Source organism: Nipponia nippon, unplaced genomic scaffold (assembly GCF_047370975.1).
Source record: "Nipponia nippon isolate SJK-2023a ecotype South Korea unplaced genomic scaffold, ASM4737097v1 scaffold_1, whole genome shotgun sequence".
NCBI classification, from domain to species: domain Eukaryota; kingdom Metazoa; phylum Chordata; class Aves; order Pelecaniformes; family Threskiornithidae; genus Nipponia; species Nipponia nippon.
The window spans coordinates 22,713,398-22,741,352 of record NW_028262290.1 but is presented as its reverse complement, the minus strand read 5'-3'; the positions used below and the strand labels follow the sequence as shown (position 1 = coordinate 22,741,352).

At 53.2% G+C, this 27,955-nt stretch overlaps 1 protein-coding gene and 1 long non-coding RNA gene across 11 annotated transcripts; one reads left to right on the top strand and one right to left on the bottom strand.

Annotated features, from left to right (window-relative positions):
• KLF10 (KLF transcription factor 10) lies at positions 1-6,757 on the bottom strand. Of its 5 annotated transcripts, none has more exons than XM_087748284.1 (4): positions 6,503-6,757; positions 3,409-3,648; positions 2,414-3,305; positions 1-1,506 (listed from the first exon to the last, which is right to left on the bottom strand). In XM_087748284.1, the coding sequence occupies exons 2-4, from the start codon at positions 3,637-3,639 to the stop codon at positions 1,247-1,249; spliced, it is 1,383 nt and encodes a 460-aa protein (XP_087604410.1). In that variant the 5' UTR covers positions 3,640-3,648; positions 6,503-6,757; the 3' UTR covers positions 1-1,246. The 5 variants fall into 5 exon arrangements, with proteins under 5 accessions (XP_087604410.1, XP_087604401.1, XP_087604391.1 ...); XM_087748275.1 differs by lacking the exon at positions 6,503-6,757 and adding an exon at positions 5,579-5,707; XM_087748265.1 differs by lacking the exon at positions 6,503-6,757 and adding an exon at positions 4,283-4,404.
• LOC148057262 (uncharacterized) lies at positions 5,753-25,972 on the top strand. 6 transcript variants are annotated; one of them, XR_015702506.1, is made up of 4 exons: positions 5,753-5,856; positions 10,617-10,806; positions 16,999-17,140; positions 24,226-25,972. It is a non-coding gene; the product is annotated as an uncharacterized LOC148057262 (long non-coding RNA). The 6 variants fall into 6 exon arrangements; XR_015702507.1 differs by lacking the exon at positions 5,753-5,856 and adding an exon at positions 10,117-10,422; XR_015702505.1 differs by lacking the exon at positions 5,753-5,856 and having other exon boundaries at positions 10,117-10,806; positions 24,226-25,729; positions 25,840-25,972.
• Positions 25,973-27,955: the final 1,983 nt, after the last annotated feature.

Sequence of the window (27,955 nt, the reverse complement as noted above, 5' to 3'; positions counted from 1 at the left end):
TTAAAGAAAATTGGTTTTATTGTAAACAAAGTATAAAGTACAACATAAGAAATGTGCAAATCTTTAAAGTAGTCACAAAAAGCGTATCTAATACACTATTTTCAAACTGTTCACTTTCTGATATGTGTCCTCAACATAATATGATAAAATAGAAATAGCGAAAGTTGATGCATTATTTGTCACAAAAGCTACAGCTTAAATTCTAGGCTGGTGTCTTTACTGCCTCGTTTTACTTTTCGAATCACAACTTTGTAATTTAATACAATACATAATATATCCATTTCATTTTTAGCATAAACCGTCTTTCAAAGAATAACACCATCAAGAAGCCTAAGATTCTTGGTCTTCTTCCTTAATCAACCCGAGTAGTTTACAGTTACAATGTTTCTCTTAAAAGTGCACCGTATCCATTTATGAAAACCGCAGTGGTACAGAACTGTGAGGAGGTGTAAAGGAAACCGTAAGCAACACAAAAGCAGAAGCATCGTACGATGCCCCGGTACGACCAATTGTAATAATCACAAAGCTTGCCCAAGAAGCTGGGAGAATACTACAAAGCTGAGGAGGATTCGGAAACGTTCCGACCCTCCGCCTGCCCAGGCGGTGTCCCTGAACACCCACTCCAAGCCCCCCGGACAGCAGTATAAAGCCGGGTGCGTTAAACACCCCGCGCAGGAGGACAGGTCCAAAATCTCCAGGAGTTTGGCACCAAATCATCGCCTATGACTGGGCCGAAGAATGGATAGGAGAAGATTCCTCCCAAGAAAAGGTGGCAGAAGTAGGAAAACCAATTTGGATTATCTTACGCAGGTGCGCTCCGGGCTTTCAAGCCTGCGCCCGCACGCTGCCGTCTCCCTAGTCTGTGTTGTGCTGAAGACTGACAACTGGAAGGTAAAATCGGAGTTGGTCTCAAGCGTCAGCAGCAAACCTTCAGTAACACTTACGCATGACTAGAGTATATGCGAATAATTTGCAGAATTCAAAACTGGCACAACCTGCACTGCTCTGCTCTAGAACCTTCCCTTTCTCTCTCTCTCCTTACCAGTGCAAAGGACACCCGCTATTCCAGCCAGCCGCCGGTTCTCCCAGCAAGGTTTTTTGTGACTGAGCACAGACGGCCTTTGCTCTCTGCTGCACCGCCATCAGCAGCGGCGTGGGAGAACCGCAGACCGGCAGCAAAAGCCTTTTTTTAGCTGGCATATCCCAGCGACAACAGTTAATTCCACCGCCTTCAGAATAAGTCCTTTCACTGCGCCGTCGCAGACGTTGGCGGCACGGCAATATCGTTTAACTTGCTCACTTCCATTTGCCAGTTTGGTAACTTCTTAGCCGATAAGTGGCGACGCGCGTGCTTTGTTAAGTGGTCGCTTCTCATGAACCGCCGCTCACACATCGGGCAGGCGAACTTCTTCTCCCCGGTATGCGTTCTGCGATGGCGAGACAGTTCATCAGACCGTGCAAACCTTCTCTCACAGCCTTTCCAACTACAACTAAACGGCTTTTCTCCTAAAAGAAAAAAAAAGACAAAGAAAAGAAAACAATGAGGACTAACAGAGCAACAAACGCTACTGCCTTGACTGGCAGGATTTGACTTTTTTAAAGAAAAGTTTCTATTATGACAGTTGAGCCAAAAATGGACATAAATATTAATTATTTTTATATATATGAAATGTGAAAAGTTGTTTATAAACCGATATTTAAACACGCAGACTCACTATGCTCAAGGCTAAGTAGTACAAAGGGTTAACAACTCACTGGAACCAAACGGTTTGAGATGCTTTGAGATGCTCTTTACGTCTCAAGACAGCTGATTCTAACTCTCAGCTCCACGTGAACTGCAGATGACGATGACTTAGCACGCCCCAAACTACCCTCTGAAACGCAACCTGTAACAGCATTCTACGTAACAGAGCTCCGGTAGCGCACTGCGAGCCTCTGCGAAAAGACACGTGACTGTTTTTGCTACTGCAACTAAAAGCTGAGGTGCGGGGAAGTTACTCTAAAAATAACCAAGACAGGAATAGCGTGGAGTGGATCTTTATATTCTTTCATAAAAGGATCTCTTTAAGTTTTACCCAGTCCTGACAAAGGCATTCCTGTGGAGAAGCCTAAGAAGGCGTCTTTAACTCTGGAAAAGCAAGGCCTTGCTTCCACACTCGTAAGAAGCATTACTGAACACCTTCTGACGTGAAGCAAGTCCAGCAAAAACAAACAGCTGAGTCAGCTTCCCCTCCGGGAGATTTCCTGTCAGAGATTAGGCAGCCTTGTAATGCACACTGGCAAAAAAAGTATTTCATCGCTGCCCCACAATTTGTTCCATCAACAAATCCGGTAATCGCTAGAACCTTAACAAGCTGCACATACAGCCACAATTTTCTACACTCGTTTTTAACATCCAGCAACAGCGACCAACCTGTGTGTGTTCTGACGTGAGCCTTCAAATGGGAGCTCTTGAAGTACGTTTTCCCACATCCTGGGTAGCTGCAAATGTGACTTCTTATTCTTGAAGAATCAACCGGAGGAGTGGTTTTTGCGGCAGAAGGTACGAAGCCAGGAGCAGGGGCAATGGGAGAGAGTCTCGTGCCGTTCGGACTAATAATGGGAGCCTTTGTGCTCTGCACAACCGGCTGGGGCACAACGAACATAACAGCACCTTTGGGAACCTGGGTGCCCATGAAGACCATGGGCTGACAGAGAGCCGCCTGCTGGCTTGGCGCGGCGTTGGGCACCACGGCCGTCACAACGTTGTTGTTTGCGGGCAGCGGGACCATCTGGCAAATCACTGGCACAGGGGGGGCTCCGCTGCCTTGGGCAGGGCACGGCGGTGCCACCGCCGCCAGCGGCTGCTGTGCCGGCCCAGGGACAGGCTGATGTCTGCTGACCGAGGGCTTTGCCAAGGGCGCCGGGCTGACAGCCGGTTCTGCGGTTTTTCCTTCTGCCACCGGCAATTCTTCGCTCTCATCCCTGGCTCTGCTCGGCGCCACGGCGGAACACGCCACATGTTCTGCCTTGGCGTTCCGTTTACTGCTTGTTTCCCTTGAAACACTGTCCTGGTATTTCAGCACGCTGGCTGTTCTCACCGGGCAGGTCTTGCGATTGCAAAGCTGAGCATCAGCTGTGTGGCGGATAACACTCGTCGCTTGAGCTTTCAGAGGCCCGGCCGCTGGAGGCTTCTCTGCCTCTCGCCGAGGTGCGGCCAGAGGCGGCTTGGCAGCCTCGGCCAGCAACTTGCCGAGCGCCGGTGCCCCCGGATGGACCACCTGTGACATCTCCAAGTCGGAAGGGCTGTAGGGGGGGGTCAGGCACTGCGCGGGGAGACAGACACAGTAAGGGGGGGGCACGTTACCAACACATCGCCACACTGACTGTTACAAACAAGCACGCGCACGTACAAATTCAAAAACTTACAAATGCTGGTATTGCATTAAAGTCTGCCGCTCCGGGAAGCAAAGTCTCGTCGCTCTCTTCTGACATATCAGATGCTGGAGTTATAGGTCTCATTTCTGCATGTTTTTTGAAGTCTGATTTCCAGTTGCAGCTCATAGAAATAAGGGCTTCTACAGCCTCGTAATCGCTCTTTTCAGGAGTGTTGTTGCAGAAATACTTAGTATCTCTCTGTTTCTCAGTCATCATCTCCATTTCTTCCTCCTGTTTCGGTTAGAGGAAAAAAGGAGACTTTAAACCTGATGCTACATTTGAATATTTTGCAGTTACTTATAAGGAGGCATCGTAAAAACCAAAACAAGCAACCTGTGCGAGATAAGCACATGTGGGGAGGTATGCCTGTATTTTCCTGCCCTCTTTCTTACTTATATAATATATTTATGAAGTTGTGAGTGGGGAAATCTGGCCATCTGGTGAAGATTATATATTTTCTTGAGAGAACTCCCCCCAAATCTTAAGCAACAGTTTAAGTTATTCCATGTTGAAAGTGTTGTGTCTGAAAGCTTAACAAAAATCTTCACCGAAAACCCAAAAGTCTAAAACTTTGTTCCCCATCCCACCCTCCTTCCATTTGTGCTTTAAACACAGCCCGCAGTATTGTGCTTATTTGGGCACCTGAGAAAGGAGCGTGCTGGGATGGATGCATGTTTTCCTCAAAAGGTATTAGCTACCAAAAATGTTCCAGAAAATACCCAAAAGGCCTCTCTCTCGCACACGTACATGCAAGGAAAATCACCGACTTGGAGAACTAAAAATATATATATATATATATATGTGTACATATTCACCGTCTGACCGACCACCCCACGCAGAAAGCCCGCTCAGCGGCCTGCCCCACCATTATCCCTAACGCGGCTCGCGATTCCCGAGGGACGCTGCCCGCCGCTGCCGGCGAATTCCCGCCCCCCCCGCGCCCCGACGAGACGGTGCGGCGGGGGCGGCCGCCTTTCGGGAGGCCGCCTCCGCCGGCGGCCGGAGCCGCGGGCGGGACGCGCCTCCTCACGGGGCCCGGCCGGCCCCGGGCGCTGGGGGCGGCGGAGGGGCCCGGCCCTCGCCCACCGCCCCCGCGGCGGCGGCGGCGGGCGGGGGGAGGGCGTGGCGCAGGCGCGGGCCCCGCCCCCGGCCGTTGGGCGCGCGCCACCCTCACCTCAGCGCACCCCGCCGGCGCTCCCCCGCGCGCCCCGCCCCCGCCCTCCCCTCTCGGCTCCCCGCGCCGCGCCGCGCCGGCGCCCATTGGCCGGCCGCCGGCGGAGGGCGGGGCGCGGGGGCGGGGGCGTGTGAACAAAGCGTGATCGGCGCCTGCTCGGCGGTGCGGGCGCTGCCGCGCGCCGACCTTTACCCCAGTTCCTCGCGCGGCCGCCCCCGCCCTCAGCCCCGCGGCAGCCGGCAGGAAGGGAGCCCGCCCGCCGCAGCCACCGCCTCCCCGGGCCGGGGGGCGCCGCCTCGCCTCGCCTCACAGCGGGCGGGGGCCGGGCGAGGGTCAGCGCCGCCACACCCGGCGCCTCCCGCCGCGGGGGAAGCGAAGCGAAGCGGCGTCCCCGCGGGGAGCGGGCGCACGGATCGGTTCCGCCGGCGGGGCGGGGGGGGGGGGGGCTGCGGCGGGCTCTTCCCCGCAGCGCCGGCCCGCTTCCCGGCCCCCGCCTGACCCCGCCGCGCCGGGATCCTCCCGGCTCCCGCCGCCGCCGCCTCCTCGTCCTCCTCCTCCTCCTCCTCCCGCCGCCGCCGCCGCCGCCTGGCGCATCCAGCCCCGGACCGCGGAGCCCGCCGCCCACGCTGCTCCCCCGCGCTGGGCGCGCCGGGGCGGGCGGGCACGCACACACAGACGGGCTGCACGTCGCCGGCCCGGCGGTGCCAACAGGCTTCCGGCAGCTCCGCTCCCTTCCTCCCTCCCGCGGGTTTCCTCGCCCGCCCCGCAGGCTCTCCCCGTGGGGGCTCCCCCGCTCCAGGGGGCACCCTCGCCCCGCAGGCCCCCCGGCCGCGGCTCACCCCCTCCGGCCCCCGCCTCAAGCCCGCTGCCCCGCCCGCGCCGCTGTCCCCGGTCCCTCCGCTCGCCCGGGCCGCCCCCGCGCGTCCCCTCGGGGGGCTCCCTCCCCGCCCGGCGCCCCGCTCCCCCGCGGCGGGGCCGGTCACTCACCGCCGGCCGGTGGCGGGGAGCCGAGGCCGCCCGGGGCGCGCGCCGCCGCCGCTCTCCGCCCGCTGCCTTTATTTTCCTCTTTTTGTTCGCCGCTCCCCATTCAGGTGGCGGCTCCCCGCGCCCCGCGCGCGCGGGTGGGGGGGAGGCGGGGCTCCCGGCCTCCCTCCGCCAATCGCCGGCAAAGGTGTGTGAGGCGGCAACCAATGGGCGCCGGGCGCCCGCGCGTGATCGGCGGCTGCCCCGCGGCGTGGCCCGTGTGTCAGCGCGGCGTGTGCGCGGTGAGTCCCCGCCGCCGGCTGAGTCAGCGCCGCCCCCCCGCCTCCGGGTGGGAGCGGCGGGGGCGGCCCGGCGCTTCCTGGCGCTTCCCGGCGCATGAGGTCAGGCGGCGGCGGCGGGGGGAGCAGCCTCCCCGGCGCGGCCCCCGCCCATCCGCCCGCTCCCCGCCGCGCTGAGGTGAAGCGGGGCCGCGGGCGGGGGGAGAGGGGGGCGGCCAGGCCGCTCCGGCCGCCTCAGGCCGCTCTGGGCCCCCCGTTCCCGCAGGAAACGCCGCGCCCGGGTACCCGCGGATGCCTCCCGGCGGCACCCCGGGCCCGCGCCGGCGGGAGGCCCGCCCAGGGGGGTTGCTGCCACGCGTCGGGATCACCCCGGGTTTGCAGGCCGCAGCCGCCCGGGGCGTCCCGCCAAGGCCGGGGTCCCGCTCCCGAGCGCGGCCGGCAGCTCCCAGGGACACCCGGCCCCGCGGGGCCTGCAGGCGGGGGGGCTCGGTTCGGCTCGGCTCGGCTCGGCGGTGTCCAGCCCTGAACCAGCTCGCCTGAGCGAGCGGCGCTGCCCGCAGCCGCCGGGGCTCCCTCGCCCTGCTCCCCGGCAGCTGCCTTCCAGCTAGCTTGGGTGACAGCTGCAATTAGCGGGGTCACGGCTAATTACCTTACACTGCAGTCCACGGCGCTCCAGAAGGGCGAGAGCTGTTTGATGTGTTCTGCTCGATGCAGAGTTTAAGGTGGATTCTTTTTCCTGTCAGAAAGTTTTAAGAAAAGCAGAAAAGGTGGCTGTGTGTGTCAGCGCCTGAGAGGCGGGATCCCGAGCCAGGCAGGCTGCAGCTGTCGCCTGCTGCTTGTGCCGGCGTGCTGTTCTGCTTGAGAAATACTGTTGATGCTTCGTTATGGTTCAGTTCCACTTCTCCTATTTATTCAGCTTCACTTCAGAGATCTCCCCTCCTCCTCCTAGGCAGTCCAGCCTCGTTTGCTCAGAGCATTTTTCTACTTTTTTTTTTTTTCCTTCTAAGATACGTCTTCCTGTCTTTCCCCTTTTCAGTGGTGTCATGGTCCAGTATTCTTTCACTCTGCTTAATTCTTCTTCCCCTTGTCAGCCAATCCCAACTGACAGAAGGGGTCTGACAGCAGGTTATGTCCTCCTGTAATTTGCCTGGAAACCTCCCAGAATGTTTAGTTATGTCTGAAAGTGAAAAAAACACTGCAAGAATAGCAAGTGAGCAGCTTCTTCAGCCTGAAGGAAGAATGAGGATATAACAATTGAAAAACATGAACACAGAGTAGAATATAATTTAAAACAATTCTTAATTAGTTCAAAGAGTTGTGTATTGACAGAAGAGTGGTAATTTTATTCTCAGGAAGACGCTTTTTTTTGATATTGCTTTAATTCCAGCGTTTCCGCTGATACATTGTACAGCTGGAACGTCTGTTACTGGGCTTCACGCTGGTAACCCACAGGCATCTGGTGGGATGTGCTCTCCTGCTCTGCCCCCCTGCACCAGGCTGCCAGTGGTGGGATCCCTCTCTCCTCACTCCTACAGCTTCCGCGATGGTCACGTCTGAGAGAACGTGCCGCTTGACAGAGGGAAATCTGTCTCTCCAGTCTTCTCTTTCTGGTATATAACCTGAGTATCTGCTTGCCTTTCGGCCAGATTTTATAAGAAGATCCCTGCTGCGCCTGCAGGGAAGCTGGTTGGCTTGACTGCCTTATCATCCAGAGGGAATTCCCAAAAGAGAATTCACTTCAGGATGATCCAAATCCTTTTCAGTAGTAGTAGCAAACAATTGTTTACAAATTACTCGACTGGATCCCACATCTCTGAGTGTCTTAACAGGAGAAAGCGTGTTTACTGTGTATTTCCCACTGAAATCAACAGGAAAAAATGTTGATGAAATGGTTGCTTGACTCCTGGAACACGCTTCTCCTTTGCCAAAAGGTGCTACCGTCACAGGAGGCACGGCTCGGGAAAGACTTCTTGGCTCGTACGTGCGTCTGTCTGCATCCGCTCCGGCTGAAATAAAGGTTGTGAGACTAATTAATACACAGTGGTTCTTGGCAAAATTCTGTGTGTTCTGTTGCGGCAGGTTCTGTTACGGTTTTTGTGATTGCAATTGTGTTTGTTGAAAACATTTTGAACTATCTTTCGACGCATATTATCGCCCCTAAAACTAAATCTGTAGAAGTTGCACCAGCATTACAATTTAACCCTGCATGATAACTTCACTCAAAAAACTAAGAGCTTCTACCTGCACCTCAGCAGAAAATTAGGCAGATCTTTGTCACTTTTTTCACCCTTAAATGTATGTAATGCATGTACACAAAAGTTTTACCGATACAGTGAGAACTTTAGTGTTAAAAATCCAGTTGCCAACACGAACTAAAGGTCCGTAACATGAAATACCGTTACCATTTTTCGTTTGCTTGCTATGGCAAGATGTTGGAGGTATGTGCTGGACTGCTTGTGGAAGTTAAGGTGATTCTGCAGTCATTTTCTAGAAGAAGTAAACTGCTCTTTGGAGAAAACACAATTATTTTCATATGAAATGGAAAGATGAAGAAATTAGTATAGCGATGTCTGAGCGGGATCAGGTGCCTTTTCGATTTGTCCTTTCAGGGGGCACAGGGCGAGGCTGTTGTAAATGCTTTGGAGTTTTGGCCGTATCTCTCTCAGCATAGGCAACGTGAAGTAGGATGCGACCCAGCGCCGTCAGGTGCTTCTGGACTCCGCTGTGGTTTAACTATGAGAAAACAACAAAGGGCTGACTTGCAATATCGGCTCCCGCTTCAGGTGGCCTGTTCTGTTCTGTTCTTTTCCTGCTCTTACTTCTTTCTCCTCCTGCCCTTGCCTTACCTCCTTGTCCATACTTGCTCTTGCTTCCCGGTAAGACTGCTTGGCTCTTTGCCTTTGTTGCTGCGGGTCCTGCAGGACCGCCCTTGCTGCTTGCCGCACCCCTTCCAGCGGTAATTCTCCATTAGCCCTCACAGCTCGCCGTTGCCGATCCCGTCCTCTTAGCACACACCCTGCTTCTTAATACTTCTTCACGCAGCTTCCTTCCCATGACAGGCGGGCTGCTTTCGCTCCGTGGAAGCCTCTCCCTGTGGCCATTCCCAGCGCTCCTGCCAGAGCCTGCTCCGCACCACCTACGGCCGATCTCACCCTACCGCCTCCTCGGTCATCTCTGGATCCTCCCTATCTGTTCCGCCGACGCCGCCAGCCACTCCATCCCAGGGCGCTCCCAGCTCTGCCTCCACAGCTGCCACCTTTCTTTGCTCCAGCTTGCAACCAGCTTGTTGCAACTTCCATTTCCAGAGCAACCCTCTGCAGCTGCTCTTCTCATCAGTCTGCTCTTCTGGTCCCTTGGGATACCTCCCGCTCATCCTCCCTCCTCCCACGGTCGTGTCTCTCTCTCAGGGTTTGTTTCCACCGTGTCAGTGCTGGTCTCCTGCTGCTGCCACTGGCCCTTCTGGCCCCGCAAGTTCCACATTATACGCTGACCAGCTGCAGTCGGAGTGCACAGAATGGCTGGGGCTGGGCTGGGAGGTCAAAATCCTGTTATACTTTCCCTCTTCAGGGTCTTTAGGCCAGATTTTCAGATGAGGTATGGATGCTGATTGTACCACTTGGCAGGGAGTCCGGGCTCTGTAAGAGGCTGCCTGGTGGCCTGGGGGTGACAGGGATGCAGCCGGGGCGAGGGACTTGGAGTGAGAGGGTGGAGAGGGGCTTTGCTGTGCCTGTCCTCCACCGGCAGGCTCGACTGTCGCCTGGGCGGTGTGTCCTGTGGCAGCATTGCTAGCGGCTGGCCTTGGCTTGGGAAAGAGCAGCCCTCGGAAGTGGGGAGACTTAACTGCTCCTTGACTCCCTCACCCCACGGGATCTTCGTGCCCTCCCGCCCCAGGCCTTCAGTCCCTTCAGAGTGCACAGCCAGCAGCCCTGCGTGTGTGTTCAACTGCTGCACCCTCCCTCCTCTTCCCCCCCTGCACAGACGCAGCCTGCCCTGCGCTCTGCCTGTGAACTGCAGGGCAGAACTGTCAAAACCACCTCTCCCAAAAATAATCTCTGCTTCAGAGGCTGGAAAATGTGACAGCTCATTTTCATAGGCAGTGCGGTGCCGTGGGTGAGGCTGAGGCTGAGGGGGTGGCCAGGGAAAGGCAGCTTTGAAATGGCAGGAGAGCGGCAGCCGGGGAAGAGGAGAGGAAGGAGGGAAGGAAGGGAGCAAGCCGAGGATGGGGAGGGGGCGGAAGGAGGTCCGGAGGCAGCAGGCGGCCAGTTCAGGGCGAGAGAGGGTTGTACAGTGTGGGGCTGTTCTCCTTTCCCCAGCACGCCTAGTACTGCTCGCGTTCATTTATTGATAATTGGAAAAGTGTCTCTGCTGCTACAGACAGCAGTTGCAGAGCTTTATATATCAGATAACTGGGGAGGTGGTGCATATAATCAGCAACAAGGCAGCTTGTCTCCTTTTTTGTCTCCTCTAAGTTCTTTTCCCTTCTTCTTCATACCCTGTTTTCCTCACACAACCTGACCTTAGGAAAAACCTGCTCTGTCCCGGTGCTGCAATTGCTTATTAGAACAGCAGGTGAAAACCAGAACTTACTTGTCATTAAGACTTCAGTTTATGGGTTTTAGTTTGCTTTACCAGTCTGATTGCCAGACGGAGCAACTCCCGCTTGGCTGACAGCACCATGTTCCTCCCCAGCCCTACAGGATACTAACCCCAGTTTCTGTATACGTGCATTTTACACAGTATTGCTCATGGCCGTTTTTCTGCAGAGCATTTGTGGCTGTTCCTGAGTCACCGCAGTTCCAGTCCTGCCCTGCCTGCTCAGCGCCGTTCAATGGAAGGCTTCAGAGGCTGTTACGCGGCACTGATGTTTGCAATGCTGCTTGCACTGCTGCCATAGGAGGCAGCCTGGCGAGGGGAAAAAAAGAACTCAAACACCCCTAATGAAGCCTAGGACAGGTAAGAGAAACTTCTTTTTGGCAAGTGAGCAGTGTTCAGTGAAACTGATTTTCTCTGGCAATTGCTGGAAGCAGCTGAAGGATCGCTGTCAGTTAGTTCACATGTATTTGTATTTTGCATTCAGTTTCCCAGAGAAGCTGGGGATGTGGTTTTATGTCGCCCAGGAGAAAATGGACATGTCTGGGGTTTTCGTTGGGAAGATGTTTAGGTTTTTTACTTTTAAGCACTTGTGGGTTATTTATGTATGCCTATTACACTTTATCTTAAGTTTAAATTTCCCAGAAAACCACTTATCCAGCCTGCAGGTCATATTCTTCTGATGTGGAAAGGTAAATTGTTATAGGATTGGGAAGATAAATTAAGGAAGAGAATTGGCAACACGGCTGGTAAATCACTGGCCAGCTGTGTAACTGCAGTCCTGTCCAGCAGTCTAGGGACTGAGGCTGAGTCAGGCAAAACTCCAGTCTCCTGAATTTCACCCTGCTTTTAAGAAATACAGCTCTGTTATCTGTGGCTTATCTCAGCTTTGGCATGCGGAATTAAAAAGGCATTTTATGTTGCTCCTTTATCCTAAACTCTTGGCTTCTACATACTAATAAGCAAGAGCCGTTTTCGGCTTCTTGTAACGGGACATCAAGGGGTATTTTTAACCTCTGCTGTTAGACGTATACCTGTTTCACAGAAAACTGTGGGATAGATGGTTATTTTAGTCAGAGCAGAAATAACCTAGGTGAGTAAATGATTGCTTCAGTATCCACTAAAGATTGTGAGAGGTTTTATATTCAATTCCTTCAGTGCAGGATCAGGTTGTACGCCAACCAGAACTTTCCTCAGGTCCTGTGGCTGTCACAAGAACTGTGTTCTCATGACGCTGGACAAGACGATGGTACCGGCTACAGCCCTGCTTACCATTTATCTTTTTGGAAGGGCAGCCAGAACGGGTGTCTGGTCAGTTCAAACCAGCCAAGTCGCATACTCGCTGCATGTTTTGGTCCAAGAAATCCTGGGAATTCTCTATAGTGGAAATCAGGAGTTAATATTGGAATGATTTGTTGATTCTTTCCATGTAGATCATGATTCCTATTTCACTTCACATGGTGTGACCATATGTTTATTTTTGTTTAGTATCTTGTCTGGTCTTTCTGCACTTGTGCAATGCTGGTGGTTTTGTTGATACCTCCAGTAAAGGGGCAACATTGTTGGGTCCTATGCGTGATGTGGAGGTACGCCATTTCACAAGAACGTGGATACCTTTGGAGAGCTGTGGAAGTGTATGGCAAAGTGGCATTGTTTATTTACAGACAGAGCTTGGAAAATACCAGAAAACACAATTGAGAACCTTTTGTGCTTGAGAGGATGACATACGGGTCTGTGCATTCCACCACTTCGAATGGTGTATTTATTATATTCAGAGTTTTCTCGGTGTCATGATTTGTTTAACTATTTAGTATAAAACCTAACTGATCAATTTGAATTTCTGCTAACAAAATCAGATACTTAGAAGCTGAACTGTCAGCCAGTAAGATGAAAAGGAGACAGTCTCTAAGCATTGTAGAATGAGCTTTTGTGTAGCTAACAAAGCCACCTGTGGGTGCTACGATCAGATAAATGTTTCTCCCCATGGGAGCATTACAAACACATTTGTGTGCTTTTTCATGCCCAAACAGAATTTACTTGTTACACAGTGACTTAATGGCTGCTGCATTTCAAGAGTCCCTCTGATGGGCTAAATCCTGGAGGTATGAAGGAGGTGAGATGGTGGTGTGGCTGGGGCATCTCGTGTGACATATCAATACAGTATAGAAATCAGCAGGGACAGCTTTGCCTTTCCTCCTAACACAGGTAACAGCACTTCTACGCCTCCTATTATAGGTATTTTCATAGAACTCGTGAACAAAGGTCCTTCTTTTCTTTAAACCTATCTATCTTTAATAATTTTTGAACTATTGACTAGTTTCAGCCCCATATGACAGATGAGATAGAGATGTTAATAGCTCCTGCAGTGTTAATTTGTTGATGCTAATACTTGACACCCCCCTCCCCCCCCACTGCATACCTGTTAGTTTATATTCAAGCAAGCAAATAGTCTCTGGATAGGAAAATGCAGGTGCAAAAATGCAGGTAGCATGTCCTACATACAGACTAAATGGCATCCAGTTTGGCTCCCCGCACCCCATACACTCCTCCCGTGTGTGTCGGCAGGCCTCGAGCTCTCCCATATCCCCCTGCTGTCTCTTGCCGAATGCCTGGCTCACGTACCACGCCCCTGGCGTCATGGTACAAAACACACCACTGGCATGCTGTTGATCAATCTGCTTGCTATTAGTAATTTATTTCTTTTTTATTCCCCTTAAGATGTCACAGGAACTAAGGGCAGAGGGCACAGTTGAGGGACCTGTGGAGATGAAGGCCTTGTGTTTCATTTAAAGAGACATCATAAGAGTCAGAGCTTTGCGGCTCAGATAGTCTCTTGCTCAGTAAGGATTGAGCAATACTACTTTAAATTTTTAAAACAAAAGCCAGCTTTGGTGATGCTCAGTGCAAGTATCTTCACTGTGACCTCGAACCTACGCGAGGGGCTGCAGAGGAGCTCCCTGTTACTCTCCAAATGCACAATGTGCAGAGATGGTGTTGGCTTTGTCAGAGACCACAGGGAGGGAATGCCTGTCAGTGAGGTTGCCCACATGACCAGAAAAATTTGCCCAAAGATTTTCATCAGGTGTGCCAAACCCTTGGACTTTGCAGATCCCTGTGGAGCGGTTTAGCTGGAGATTGTGCAGGTTATGCAGCATGCAACCTGTCCCAACCACCTGCACAGCAGCAGGGTGCTGGCATCTCACCGCTCCCTGAATTCTCCTCTGTGTGGCTCACTTTGCTCTTGCAGCTCAATTTTGGGGACATGCACCTCGTTCCCGCAGCTCCCCATGGGAGATACACACTTTGGTCTTGCAGCTCACTGTTGGAGAGAGTCACCTCTGTCCCGCAGCTCGTCCTTGGAGACATGCTGCACCTTGGTCCCACAGATGTTCACTCTGCAGGAGCCACAGTAACAAGGAGAGGGACCGTGTGGGCCCTGTTTGAGATGATGTGCAGAGTGGCACCCTGACCTCATGGAAGCTCTTCTAGAAGAGGAGGGCACTGGCTTGTCCATAGTAGACAGGGCATGCTTTACCGATAGGTTCTGGTAGTGCAGATTGGCGATTCTCCAGTCCATTGAGATGGGGACCCAGTGAGCGATGTGCCAGAGTTAATGGGCTGTCAGGCAGCCTTGTAAAGACCTCATCAATCTGAACCCGCCTGTGACTGCTGTCTCCCTGGTCCAAAGTCTCCTCTCCATGGCGGGAAGAAGGGATGGTGGATGAGGTCAATGCCTGGAAGGGTGTAGATGTGTAGGCATGTCTGTTGCAAAACAGCCACGGAGGGCTGTGGAGCGTGGCCAGTGTTAGTGAGTGCGCTGGCACGGGAGGCCGAGGAGGCCCGGGGGGTTGGGGAGTGCGCTGGCACGCTCTCATTCATCTTTTCCGTGGGTGCAAATCATCTGCTCCAGAGGACCCTTGTGAGCAGCTGGGAAGTGAGCCAGTTTGCACCGTTTGGCCCTGGGCCCAAGGTTGTTCTCAGGTTCAAAAAGCAAAGTGAATATAAACGTACCCAGAGTCACTATGGGTGGAGTTCATCTAAGATTAGGTGCTTATAACACAAGCATCTGTTTTTATAGCTTTTTATAGTCAGTGGCGTGCTAGTAAATATAAACCACAGGCTTCAGGCATGTTTCATTTTTCCCTGATGTGGGATGAATTGCACTCTGAGCTCTGTTGACTCCGTCTCCCGTGCCGATAACGGGAGCCCGGGCAGCAGTTGCAGGTGGGTGAATCTATGAAGCAGGTGGAGTGAGGTGAGGTGGATCCCACCATGAGTGCCTACAAGGCCAAGGAGAAGCATCAGCTGGGCAGAGGAGAGTTTCGTGGAGGGACAGACCAAGCCAGCTTGGGCCTCCCTGTTTGCTGGCTGCTGGGCATGCAGGCATTCGCATGCACGGCTGCAACTTGGACACAGCACAGACTGGCCTTTGCTGCCCAGAGACTTGGGTTAGAACTGCGGGAAGAGAGGAGATAATGTGATGGGGACACAAATTTAGGAGAAGTTCATAGAATCACAGAATACCAGGTTGGAAGGGACCTCAAGGATCATCTGGTCCAACCTTTCTAGGCAAGAGCACAGCCTAGATGAGATGGCCCAGCACCATGTCCAGCTGAGTCTTAAACGTGTTCAGCGCAGCAGAGTCAACCACCTCCCTGGGGAGATTATTCCAATGGCTGACTGTTCTCACTGTGAAAAATTTACGTCTTGTGTCCAATCAGAATCTCCCTGGGGTAACTTGTACCCATTACCCCCTGTCCTCACCATGTGACTCCTTGTAAAAAGGGAGTCTCCATCTTCTTTGTAGCCACTCTTGAAGTACTGGTACAAGCTGACGAGATCACCTCTAAGCCTCCTGTTCTCAAGGCTGAACAAGCTCAGCTCTCTCAGCCTATCCTCACACGGGAGGCTTCCCAGACCCTTGATCCTCTTGGTGGCCCTTCTCTGGACCCCCTCCAGCCTGTTCACATCTTTTTTGTATAACGGGGACCAGAACTGAGCACAGTATTCCAGGTGTGGCCTGACAAGCGCCGAGTAGAGTGGGATAATGACTTCTTTAGCTCTGCTGGTGATGCCCTTGTTGATGCAGCCCAGCATCCTATTGGCCTTCTCGGCCGCAGCAGCACACTGTTCACTCATGTTGAGCTTCCCGTCCACCAGGACCCCCAGGTCCCTTTCCACAGAGCTGCTCTCCAGCCAGGTGGATCCCAGTCTGAGCTGCACTCCTGGATTATGTTTTCCCAGGTGCGAGACCTTGCACTTGTCCTTGTTAAACTATAAGGTTCATGTTAGCCCACTCTTCCAGCCTGTCCAGATCTTCCTGCAGGGTGGCTCTCCCTTCCAGAGTGTCTACTTCCCCACTCAGTTTTGTGTCATCTGCAAACTTCATCAGGCTACACTTGATTCCGTTATCCAGATCGCTTATGAAGATATTGAATCGCATTGGGCCCAATATCGATCTCTGGGGGACTCCACTTGTGACGGGTTGCCAGTTTGAAAAAGAGCCATTTACCAAAGTTGAGGAAGCCCGAGGATCTTGCAAGGGCACAAAGGAAGTGGAGAAGGGATACTGTAGCTATTGAGATGGGGCAGGTAGAGGACAGTTTCAGAGCCTGTAGGGAGCCAGGCTCTCCCAGAGCAGCTGCCCCAGGGAGCAGCTTGGCTGCCTCTATCCTGTGTCAGAAGCTTCCATTTTCCCCCATTCCCCCTCGCCATGGTGCGCAGCATGGCAGCTGGCTGTCACCGTCTCTCGGAGGTTTGCTCTGCTGAGGGGCAGTGGCTCTGTTCTGCTGGGTTTTTAGAAACGTACTTGTCCACTGTGAATCTCTTCTTAGGCCCCTGGGTCTGTCTCTTTGGGTGTAGCCGTAAGACTGGGGTCAAAGGCCGTGTGATCCCTGTGGTTTTCAGAGATGATTCAGAAGCATAGCTTGTGTTCAAAAATAATAAAAAAAGTCAGGAGAAGGCTTGCATATAACTAGCTCTGTTCTCCCATGAGAGAATTGACATTCATTTCTCACTACTTGCAGAAATGTTTGGTTTTGTAAAATGTTTTTTTTCTTTTGCTTTCAACATTTTTCTAGTATTTTGCTGTTGCTGAGTTAACTTGAGGTGGGTTTTGCAGGTAAGCTCTCTTTCTACACCAAGAGGAATGACTGAAGCTTGACTGACACATTCATTTTCAGCATGAACTTCCATGAAGCCTTTTCACGGGTGCTGTTGAAAAGTAACTGTCTGGTTTGCAGTAATGGCAGGACAAAATGATTCTTGCAAAATACTATTTCATCTCCCTTTGTTTAGGGACTGAAAATGCAGATATTGGGCAGAAAGAAAGAGGGTGTGATTCTGCAGTTGCTGATCCCAGGGCAGGGGAACTGTTTTGAGCAAGGACTGAAAGGCAGAATATGAAAGAGAGATCTCTACCAGAAGAAAGCTGGCATCTAGTTGTTGGTTTCGAGAAGCACTCCCGAAGACCATCTTCATTTATTTGATGGCACCAGCTGTAAAAGAAACATTGGTGTTGTAACGCCTGTGTTTATACATGTGTTTGTTTTGCAGCTGGAACAGTTTTCACTATCAGAAAACAGCTACCTCCCGCTCTGCACGGTCAGGATCACGCGCTTACCAGGAACCATCTTCAGAGCCCTTCCAAAAAAGGACATTTCCAGCATCGATGTGAGTGTGGGTGGAAGAGAATGCGGTGAGTGAGGGTTGGGGGGGTTCTTGTGCCCACAAAAGGCTTTGTCAGATAAGGTGGCTCACATTTTCCACACTTTTATTCTGCTGGTGTATTCAGCCTTCCGCTGCACGAAGCTGGATGCACAGGCAGTGGATGTCATCCTCCTGGGTCCTGTTCACGATCAATGAGCGCTGCCCGGGACCAGTGCTGGGACATGACTACAGACAAAAGGAGGAAGGTGGAAGCCCGTTGGCTTCCTTCGTCCTCAGGAAGCTTTGATGTTAACCTCAAATCCAGGTCAACCTCATGAGACCGTGTATGTTGTAAGCTGTAATGTATAGTTCTCTGGAGCAGGTAACGTCCATAACAGTTCTCCAGAAAGCTTTGCCTGCTTCTCAGTCAGGCAAAGGACTTCAGGTTCCCAGGACTTCTTTGTTCTGGAGAAGTCCTAGGAACGCCTAAAGCTGGTGTGACACCCCCTTCTTGTCCACCCCCGTATTTTCTGCCCTACGTGAGCTGCGTTGTCACATATCGTCAGTCTGTCACAGTTTGGATCTGTTTCCTTACGTGCAGTTGAATTAAAAGCTCAGATTTCACATAAGAGCAACTAGAGGTGTTGTGAATGCTTGCAGTTGTAGAGAAATCAGTGCTATACCATCCTGGTCAGCATACCTACGGAAGGCAAAGCTGAGACACTAAGGTATGTATATGTAACATAAGACTGTGTCTGGAAAGCACCTGTTTCTAAAGAAACAGTGTAGCAACCCATGCTGAAGGAAGCTTTATGGATCCAAATGAGGGTGACACAGACGATACAGCAAAGCCGCGTTTTTTAGGAGCAGACCTGTGTGTGGCCCTACATGCACAGGCCCCCCTCCCCTCTTCGGGATGACTATTAATAGCACAGGGGCTGGCCAGCCCAAACTCAAATGGTGCGTGGGTTTGTTTGGTTACTGCAGGGCTATTTGGCAACTCCGGGTGAATGCCCTTAAATAATCCTGCTGGCAGTGGGTGTTGGAGAGTTCGAGGCTTTAGGAACTTTTGGGTCAAATTTACTCTCATTAAATAAACAATGAATATTGATTAGATCATATGACAGACCAACCAAGCGCTCTTTCAAATACCGCAACTCACTGGAGTTCGTTTTTATCTATTTATATACTCAGAATCCCTTGAAATAATTGCTTGGGTGAAAGAAATATTAAGTCTTTCATTCATGCAACTCTATATACCTTTATATGCACGGCCCTGCATACATGGATAGGAAGATTTTCAAGGCTGCTTGTAGGATTTGGATGCTCACTTTGTTTGGTTTAGTTGGAGACTTGAATCCCTTAGGCAGATTCGAAAATCCCAGCCATAATTCTTTGCTCATTTTAGTACATCAGGGCAAGACCTTTTCCCTGTTAAAACCATTTCTAAGTACTGATTGTTGCCATAAAATAAAAATGTGTTTAAGTGGAGTTTTAAGAAGGATTTGTTTCTCTAGATCTGTCCATTTATCTTACTCATTTGCTGGTTTATTTACTGAGGAAGTTCTGAAGTCACAATCTGTCTATATTTCGTACTGAGTAGAATAGCAAGGAGCTTGTCAGAACTAAACATACAGATTTATAAAGGCCTTTTATTATGATTATTTATACAGCTTAAATGTCCTGGAAAGGTTTTCTTATCTTAAATCTCTCAGCAGTACAATTACATGTCTGGCCTCAAATATATGTCAGGAAAACACCATGTGGTCCTGCCAAGTGCAATGCCCGCGCGCGCGCGCACACACACACACACACAAAGGTACTGGTTTGCAGCGGGGGAAAAAAGCGAGGAGTGAAATATGTAAACAGAGTTTAGTAGGTGAAAGGTTGCGGGGGCCGCGTGTGCTCTGGTTACGTGGGTCCCAAGCGGGAAGCGCTCATGTTGCACAGGCCGTTTTGTTCGGGCAGGGAGAAGAGGAAAGCACAGCCTGTCTCGGTGTCTCTTCCCAAGGCGGCTTGTTAGGCTAATCCCCATGTCTGGCGAGGTGCTGCTTGGAGCTCGGCCGAGCTGCAGCCGCAGGGCGTACCATCCCGTCCTGGCGACCGCCCAGCTGCTCTGTGGCAAGTCAACCATCAGCCCTCACCTCGGGGGAGGCCGGTGCAAGCAAGGGGCTTCTCTTCACGTCCTCTCCCCGGCTGTCTCCTGTGTGGAAGCGGCTCAGGTGGATGCCAGCCTCCTTGCCCTGCTCGCCAGGCTATGCTGCACGGTCTCGGGCTGCGCAGGGTCAGCATTGCCTTTCTGAGCTGCCTGGGTGATGGAGGAGGTGAGCTGACGGACTATGGTATCCTGGAGCAAGCCCAAGTCAGGGGGAAACAAACCCATCCTCAGACCTGACTTGGATCTTGTTGCCACTCTTTTAATATTGGGTTTGACTTCTGGTTTAAGGTGACATTTTCCTGTTTTACACCCACCGAGGAGGGGGGTTCCTTGAGAGCAGCACACCAAAATAAACAGAACTCTGTGGAATTTCCTTTTACTCAGAGTGAGCAGGGGATTGCCCGTGCTTTAGGCACACATGAAGGCAGATGTGAATGAAAAGGTTTAGACAGGTTTTTAAACATGACTTTGCCTTCCCTGCGAGTACTAAAATGCAATCGACCTTAGATTTTGGTTTGCTTGCAAGTGCTGGAAATGGTGCAGGTGTTTTGTTAAAGAAAATGCTCACAGACCATTGTCCCCAGCACTTTATCAAAGGCTTTTTCCCCCCCCGGTTTCCTCTCTGGCTTCAAGAAGGCGAGCCAAGTCAGACTCCAAGCCCTGGAAGGACCGTGCGCCCTGCAGCTGCCCTGTGACGGGAGGAGCTGAGTACTCCCATGGAGTGCCAGCCACCTGCCTGGAGCACCAGCACCTTCTCCTACACTCATATCCTATAGCCTTTTTTTTTTTTTTTAAATTGTGGTCTAGGATGTGGCTGTCCCAGACGCCTGTGGTACCTGCTGTGGGTGTAAGCCCCTCTGCAGGACTTGCTCTGCCAGGCTGAGGACACGCTCCCTTTGCACGCTCCCAAACACGCTTTGGTTCAGCCCTGATCAAACAGGAGCGGCCGCAGAGCAGGCTGGAGGTGTCCGCCCCTTCCCCGGGGCTGGCCCTGCTCCCTGGGCGCCCGCCGCCAAGAGCGGCCCCGCATTCTGCCAGGGTGACGGGGAGCGTTGGGCAGCTCCTCTCCGCTCCGGGTGGGAGAAGTCTCTGCTGTGGGCTGAAACCAGCGACAGCAGCTGCAGGGAGCGACGGCTCGGTGGCTGCGTCCATCGTCCTTCGGGAGCGCCTGCAGATGCGGTGACTCATCCACAACTCGTGGCAGCTCCGGAGGGGCCTGAGGGAGACGGGCAAACCACCACGTCACCCTCCTCTGCTGTTTCTCCGCAGGCAGAGGACAGCCTGTGAACCACGGCAAAAGGGCCTTTTGGAAATCCATTGTGAAACCCCATGATTACGGATTTTAAAAAAAAAACCACAAAAGCTAGAATCATTTAATAGGCCTGTCTCTGCTCATCCTGTCCTGCGATTTATAGATAGCATAGAAACTACATGAATTATGAACTAGGTACCAAGGCAAACACTAGGCTTTCATCTGGAGCATTGCAGTTCCGCTGCTTGCTTTTATCAGTTTGCTCAACTGGGCAAGAGAGCCTAGCGCAGAAGCTGAATTTCTTAGAAAAAAAATTAACAATATCTCCTTAATGCTGAAACAATGCCTTCTGACTTGCTGTCAGGGCCTTCAGCTAGTTTGAGCTTGGCTTATTCCAGACCAGGCTGCTTTATATGTCATGGCGCCTGTCCTCGACTTCACCCTTCCATTGCACGCCTTATCTGAAACCCCGCTCCTGGGATTTGCACCGCGGCCGGAGTTCGATCCTGCTCGAGCTGCGTCCAACACCACCAGTCTGCAGGTTTGATGTCAAAGAGGCCCCCCGCTCTGAACAAGGGGGGTGCCTCATGGTTGGCAGTGACTGCTCGGGCCAGAGCGGCTTTGTGTGGCCGTGCAGGGCTGGTTCCCGGCGCTGCGGCCCCAGGTGCCTGCAGGCAGCTGAGCGGCACCGGCGGATCCAGTCCTGAGCACTGAGATCTGGAGCCAGACCTGTGCACGGGCAGCAAGGGCACAGTTGGTCTTTATGTGCCTGCCCTTTAATGGCCGGGCTGCGGATGACTCCTCTGAGCTCGCCAGCAGCCTCGTTGGAGGTTTGAGGTGGTTGAACCCCACAGAAACGCCCGAGCAGGTGGCATCCTTCGAGGCCTTGGGCTCGGGGGACAGCAGCTGCGCCCCGGCCGTGCAGGCAGGGCACCAGCAGCTCGTGGCGGCGGGTGCGGACGGGCGCATGCTGTGGGAGCAGCGGGGCCGGGGCGCAGCGGGGCCGGGGCTGCGGGCTGCCCGCTGCCGCTGGAGCGAGGGCCCAGCCCTGCAGCAGCGCAGGCGACGGGAGAGCCCCCGCTCCAGGGAGATTGCAAAATGGATTTGGCAGGAGCAGAGGAACAGCGTGCCAAAATGCGCTAAGCTAAACCAGCTTTGCTCTGCGGATTTTTTTCACAAGCCACCAAATAAAATGCCGCTTTGGGAGCTGAGCTGAAGCTGGGAATCCCTCTCCTGTTCTTGCCTTTCCCCCTGTCTGTGGCAGCCCAGCCCTCCTCCGCCCGCCCACGCCCTCGCAGGATCCCACCCGGCCCCAGCAGCAGCACTGTGGAAAAACTGCGCTGTGGCTCGGCGGGACTCGGCTCACCGGCCCCGAGGGACGGAGGGCTGGGAGTTCCGGGGGAGCAGCGGCCGGCCGTGCCGCTGGCCCCAGCCCGAGGGGCTTTCCCCTGTAGGGCTGCCTGTGCAATGGGGACTCCCGAAAGCCATCTGGAGGATGTTTTAAAGGCGAACATTGCAAAGCATTGTCTGGCCTTCCTCTAGCTAGCCCGGAAAAGAAAAAAAAACCCACCCTGGAAATCTATTCTGGTCTCGCATGTGTCTCAAGTGGAAAATTTCAGCTGCGCTGATTGAGGTTGGTGGGGTTACGGGAGGTGAGGCCCGGCTGCCGCTGGCTCCACAGGGCCGGCAGGGATGGCTGCGCGGGCGCCCGTGCCTGCCACGCGGGCAGGGCCGGGCCTGGCAGCGGCTGCCTGCACGCCCGCCAGCGGCTCCGGAGGGGAGAGAAGGGGAACCTGAGCCCGGGGGGAGCGCGGGGGACGATGCAGCCTTCGAACGCCATGGCGGCCGCCTCCGTCGCCTCACAGCCTGGGGAAAAAACCGTCCCTCACTATGCGGGTGCTGAGGGACGCCTTTCCTTCTTGTCCCCGCCGCCCCCCAGCTGCGGTCACTCATCGGGGTGCAGCCGGCGGAGGGGTGCGGCAGCAGGGACGCGGGTGCGGTGGCCGGCGCGTCCCAGTCCCTGTCCTGCGGGATGGACGCGAAGCGCGTCGCCGGCAGCGCTGCGCCCGCGCTGCAGGTGCTGCCAGCCCAGGCCCGGAGCACCGGCCTTGACGCCACGCAGGGCCGCTCGCCACGGGCCCGCTGGCCTGCAGGATGGCGACCGCGGCGGCGGAGCGGGCGGCTGCGAGCGCCCCGGCGTCAGGAACGGAGCGGGAAGGAGGCGTCGTCGCTCCTCCGCCTGCCCCACGGCGCCGGCGCCCCGGGGCCACGCGCTTCGGGACGCAGAGCTGGCTGGGAGCTTGCTGCTGCGGCGGCTGTTGTTGGAAAACAGTAGCCATTTGTTGGAATGGAAACTTTCAACGGGAAGGTCCCTGCGCGTGTGGGAGGCCGAGGCCCCCGGTCCCGCGTCCCGGAGTCCGTCTCCCACCCCGCCCTGCGGCCGGTACCAGCGCGGGTAGGCCAGGCCCCGTCCCTACGGGGAACCGGAGGCGCTGGAGCCGGGGACACCCGGGAAGGGAAATGGCCGCAGCCGGGAGCGCCGGCACCGCTGGGCAGGGCGGCGGCACGGCGCAGGCGGAGACGAGGGCTCGTGAGCCGGCGCGGCGGGGCCGCAGGGTAATTCCCTGGGGAAGAGGCCCCGGGAGGTCTCCGGTCCAGCCGCCGGCTCCGGGCAGGGCCGGCCGTCGGGTGAGACCCGGCTGCCCGGGGCTTCGTCCCGCTGGGGCTGGAAACCCCCCCGGGACGGAGGCCGGCGGCCCGGCCGGGCGGCCCGTGGCGCTCCGGGCAGACCCAGCCCGCTCCCCCGCCTGAGCTTCCAGGGGCTAAAGCGCTCCGTGGAGGCTGCCTGCCTGCGAGCCGGCGGCCGTGACTCCCGGGCGGCCCTGGCGGGCCCCCGCCCGCCGACACGGCTGCGCCGGCCTGGCCGCCGCCGCCCGGGGGGGCCGGGAGCGGGCGGGAAGGGCGGCCCGGGGCGGAGCGGCGGGGGAGCCTTCCCTTGGCCCCGGGCCGGGCGCCGGCGGCTGCCGGGCGGGTGGAGCTCCCTGCTGGCCGCTGCCGCCCGCGGCGGGAGGCGGCCGGCGGCTGCCACAGCTCCATCTTCGGGCTGAAAAACCGGGTGCAGGCGGCGGCGGTTGGCCCCGAGGCCCCAGGGCCGCTCTTTCAGATGCTGCTTCTAAGCGGCAGCAATTCGAGGTGAGGCCGCACCTCGAGCACTGTGTCCAGTTTTGGGCCCCTCGCTACCAGAAGGACATGGAGGTGCTGGAGCGTGTCCAGAGAAGGGCAACAAAGCTGGGGAAGGGTCTGGAGCACAAGTCTTATGAGGAGCCGCTGAGGGAGCTGGGGTTGTTTAGCCTGGAGAAGAGGAGGCTGAGGGGAGACCTGATTGCTCTCTACAACTACCTGAAAGGAGGCTGTAGCGAGGTGGGGGTCGGTCTCTTCTCCCTAGTAACAAGCGATAGGATGAGAGGAAACAGCCTCAAGCTGCGCCAGGGGAAGTTTAGGTTGGGTATTAGGAAAAATTTCTTCATGGACAGACTGCCCAGGGAAGTGGTGCAACCACAGTCCCTAGAAGTATTCAAAAAACGTGTGGATGTGGTGCTTAGGGACATGGTTTAGAGGTGGATCAGGCAGTGAGGTTAACGGTTGGACTCGATGATCCCAGAGGTCCTTTCCAACCTTAACGATTCTATGATTCTACAGTAGGATATTTTTATTTTCTTTAAAGGGGAGTTATGGGAGGAGGATGTCGGAGCACAGCGCTGGAGCCTATCGCTTCTGCTGAACACGAACCGCTGCTGCCCAGCTCAGCCGTTTGCCGCCTCCATTCGCTCGCTGGCCACGGCAACCCATGCACCACTGACCTCAGGCTGTGTTGCTGCTGCAGAGAGCTGAAACATCAGCTCCCCTCTGCTTCACCACCACCTTAACAGCAGGTATTTCCATTTGAGAAGCGCAATAAATTTGTGACACAAATACCCGAGTGTTTTTCTGAACGGTATGCAGAAGGGTCATGTTCAGAGACTGTGTAGTTCAGTGAAATACATAATCAGGATCTAAAATCATGCAGGCACTTGCTAAATCAAACTATAAATTCTAGGGCCTGAAATAGTTTTCCCTCCCATTTTTGACTGATACCAAGTATCTGCCCTACATTGAAGCAGTACAGTAGGACATGTGTCGTGACACGATGCACGTTTGGCGGAGGTTGTGGTCTGCACTACTGCACCGTTTCAGAGAACATTAAAATACAGTATTATATTCAACAGAACTTATGGGAATGGCAACATACCGTCTTTGGGGAAAGACCTACCTGTAACCGGCGGCTGCTGGCTGTCGGTGCAGGGATGATGAGAAGCAGCCGGTGGGGCTGAAGGCAGGGGGAGCCACCTCCTGCTGCCACCGCCCCGAAAGCTTCTCTTTTCTGACTCAGGCTACAAGCACAGTTAGCTTTGTCCTCTGCAGCTGCCGGGGTAATCCTAGCAGTGCCCCTAATTCAGATTAAAGGCTATGCAGTTGCAAAGAGGTTAAAATATAAAGTGAGAGAAAGCTCGCTGTTCCAAGGATAGGGACTGTGGCAAGGGGAGGCTGCCCCACTCTCACCGCTCCCCCCAGCCCCAGGTCTGCAGAGCAGACAGGCTCCTGTGTTCGCCAGGCTCTCAGGGCATACTTGAAATTTTGAATTTTAATAAAGGGAGGAAATAAGAGTTCAGAGAATGAGCAAGAAGCCCACAGTCAGCATAGTGCTTCCGTTGTACGGAAAAATTAAATGTATATCATCTACCGCTTTCCTGCAGTGGATGAACTGGAGGACAGCAGCAGTCACAGAAATTACTTTCTCCTTCAGTTGCCGTCAGACCAGCTAAGACAAACCATCTTTACTTCATCCTATTTCTTCTCCCGGCTCCTTGCGAGGTCGGGCAGGCAGCTGGCAGAGCCGGCACCCAGGGCAGCCCCTCAGGGGATGGGCAGAGGACTGCCGAGGCCTCCTTTGAGCAGCAGCACCAGGGCCTTGCTGCGGCGGAGGGAAGCTTCTCTTGCTTCGGGGCTGCGTTTGCTTTTCAGCCTCTGCCCTGAGAGTACCACCACACCGCTCCTCGCACCAGGAGAGCGAAGGTGCAGCCCCCCATGGTCTGTGCGGCAGCCAGAACAAAGCTGATCAGCAAGATGAAGCAGAGAGCACGGCCATTACCCAGCTATCGGGGACTACAAGCAGGGTTTATTTCCAAGAGGTAGGGACAACTACAAACCTGTTTTTTCACTGCACGCTCTACCTTTTAAAGCATCTGCTTCTCTTTAGTTTTGGATTTTCGAGTGTTTTTTTTTTTTTTTTTAAAAGCAGGGTTCAAACCTGTATAAACAATAGGACAAGAGGAAATGTCCTCAAGCTGCGCCAGGGGAGGAAAAACTTCTTCACCAAAAGGGCAGTCAGGCACTGGAACAGGCTGCTCAGGGCCGTAGCCGAGTCTCCATCCCTGGAGGTATTTAAAAAGACAGGTAAACACGGCACTTCGGGAGACAGTTTAATGGTGGACTTGGCAGCATTAGATTTATGGTTGGACTTCATGATCTCAAGGGTCTTGTCCAATCTAAACGATACTATAAGCTCACTATGAAACGCATTAACAGACTATTCCACCACCCCCAGCAATGAAGAGTATAGATGAAGCGGCAACACATCCAGTGGTGGATCCAAGGGCACCAACTTTTATTTTGAGCCAATGTAAGCCAGTTGCGCAGCTGCTTAGATGCACAAGGAAAAGGTAGAACCGTTCTCTCCCATTCCTGAGGAGTAATTGGCACCACTAGTAATGGAGCAGTGTCTCAGGTTGCGGCCCTGGATCTTCCTTGGGAAATGAAGGGCTAGATCAGGGAAGTACTTCAGGCCAAAGCAGGTGGGATCTGTTTGGCATGCACCATGAGTAATTATATTTTACACTGAAACAGTTTGCATATACCAGTATTGAAATTCCAGCTCCTGCAGCTAGCCGTACCAGCAGGGCTGCACAAGCAGCGGCCTCGGCCAACACGAGGAATTGCAGAGGTATATTGAGCACGACACAGCTACGTTAGTTCCAAATACTATATAGAAACCATTCAGCTTTTGTATTTTGAGTGAAAATCTGAATTGTGATTACAATATAAGTAGTAACACTTAGCAAATCAAATTGAAATACATACTGTGTTCAAACTCCAGGTTGTTTTTAATGGCAAACTGTCTTCAAGTACAACGACTGTATCTGCTCTGACCACTGTTATTTGTAGAGGATTTTTTTCAACTGATCTGTAAGTTAACATAAAACAACACTGCTTAAGACTGCGTAACAGAATCCTGTTAAATTATCTTAGGCAATTGTTCATTTTTATTTAGTCAAAAATCATCAGCGGTCTGTTTTGTCTAGAGAACTTCAATAGGTAGACTGAAGTGCATGTCACTTCTTGAAACATGGGGATGGCTAGTAACTTTAGGTTTAAAAACAAAACAGCTTTCCCACTATCATTATTTACGCCCTTTCCTACTTCCACATTTAATTCCAGTAATAAATATTTCTTAGATTGTATCTTCAAAACATAAGCCATTTTGTACCTCTCTTAGCTGGCCTGTAAAACTGTTCTGACAAGTTGAGTTCAAATTGAGAATTCTCCTTAAAGTAAAAAGTTCATCAAGTTTTATGAAATCTTTGCTTTACAGAGCCAGAAGTTAAAGATTTCCTACCAGCTGGCACTCATGCAAAATACACTTGCAACCAAAAGGTAGAAATTTTACCTCCAACTAAAGGGTTAAAAAAAGTCCTCTTTGACTGCAGGATCCAGAACTGAATGCACCATTTGAAAGCCCTGACACCCCTTCTTCTCCTACCCCCCAAGTTTTCCAGGAGGGGAAGTTAAAATGAGAAAGTGAAAGAACCTTGAAGAAATAAAGAGGCTCCAGTAACATAATAAAGAAATCCTCTGAGTGGTTTCACAGTTCCAGTTACTGGATGCAGTTGGCGTATGTACTTCTAGTAGTGTGCTTTACCTTCACTTTGTGGATGTAATTGAAGTCCAGCGCAAGAGAGCGTTGAGGTTTCTGAAGACTCGTGTAGCCCTTCTCTTCAGAGTCAGCACTATACAGAGCTAGCTGAAGTCAGAAGTTAGACTCTGCAATAAACACCATTAAAAAAAAAAAACAAAAGAGCTCAAGGTTCTGTGACAGCTTGCAGAGCTGGACCAACACGGGCTGCCCTGCGGGCACTACACGCACACTAGATACAAGACTCCCTCTCTCTAGGTACAGCTGTATCTATTGCAGGTTTGCTGTTTGATGTTAAGAACTGAATCTAAGGTCATACTCAAAAAAAAAAAAACACAAACCCAAAACAATCCACCACAGATTGCATTTTGGCCTTCCAGGAACTTATGACTTTCACTTCACAAGGGTTTATCAAGCTTAAATTATTTATGGTTTAATACAAAGC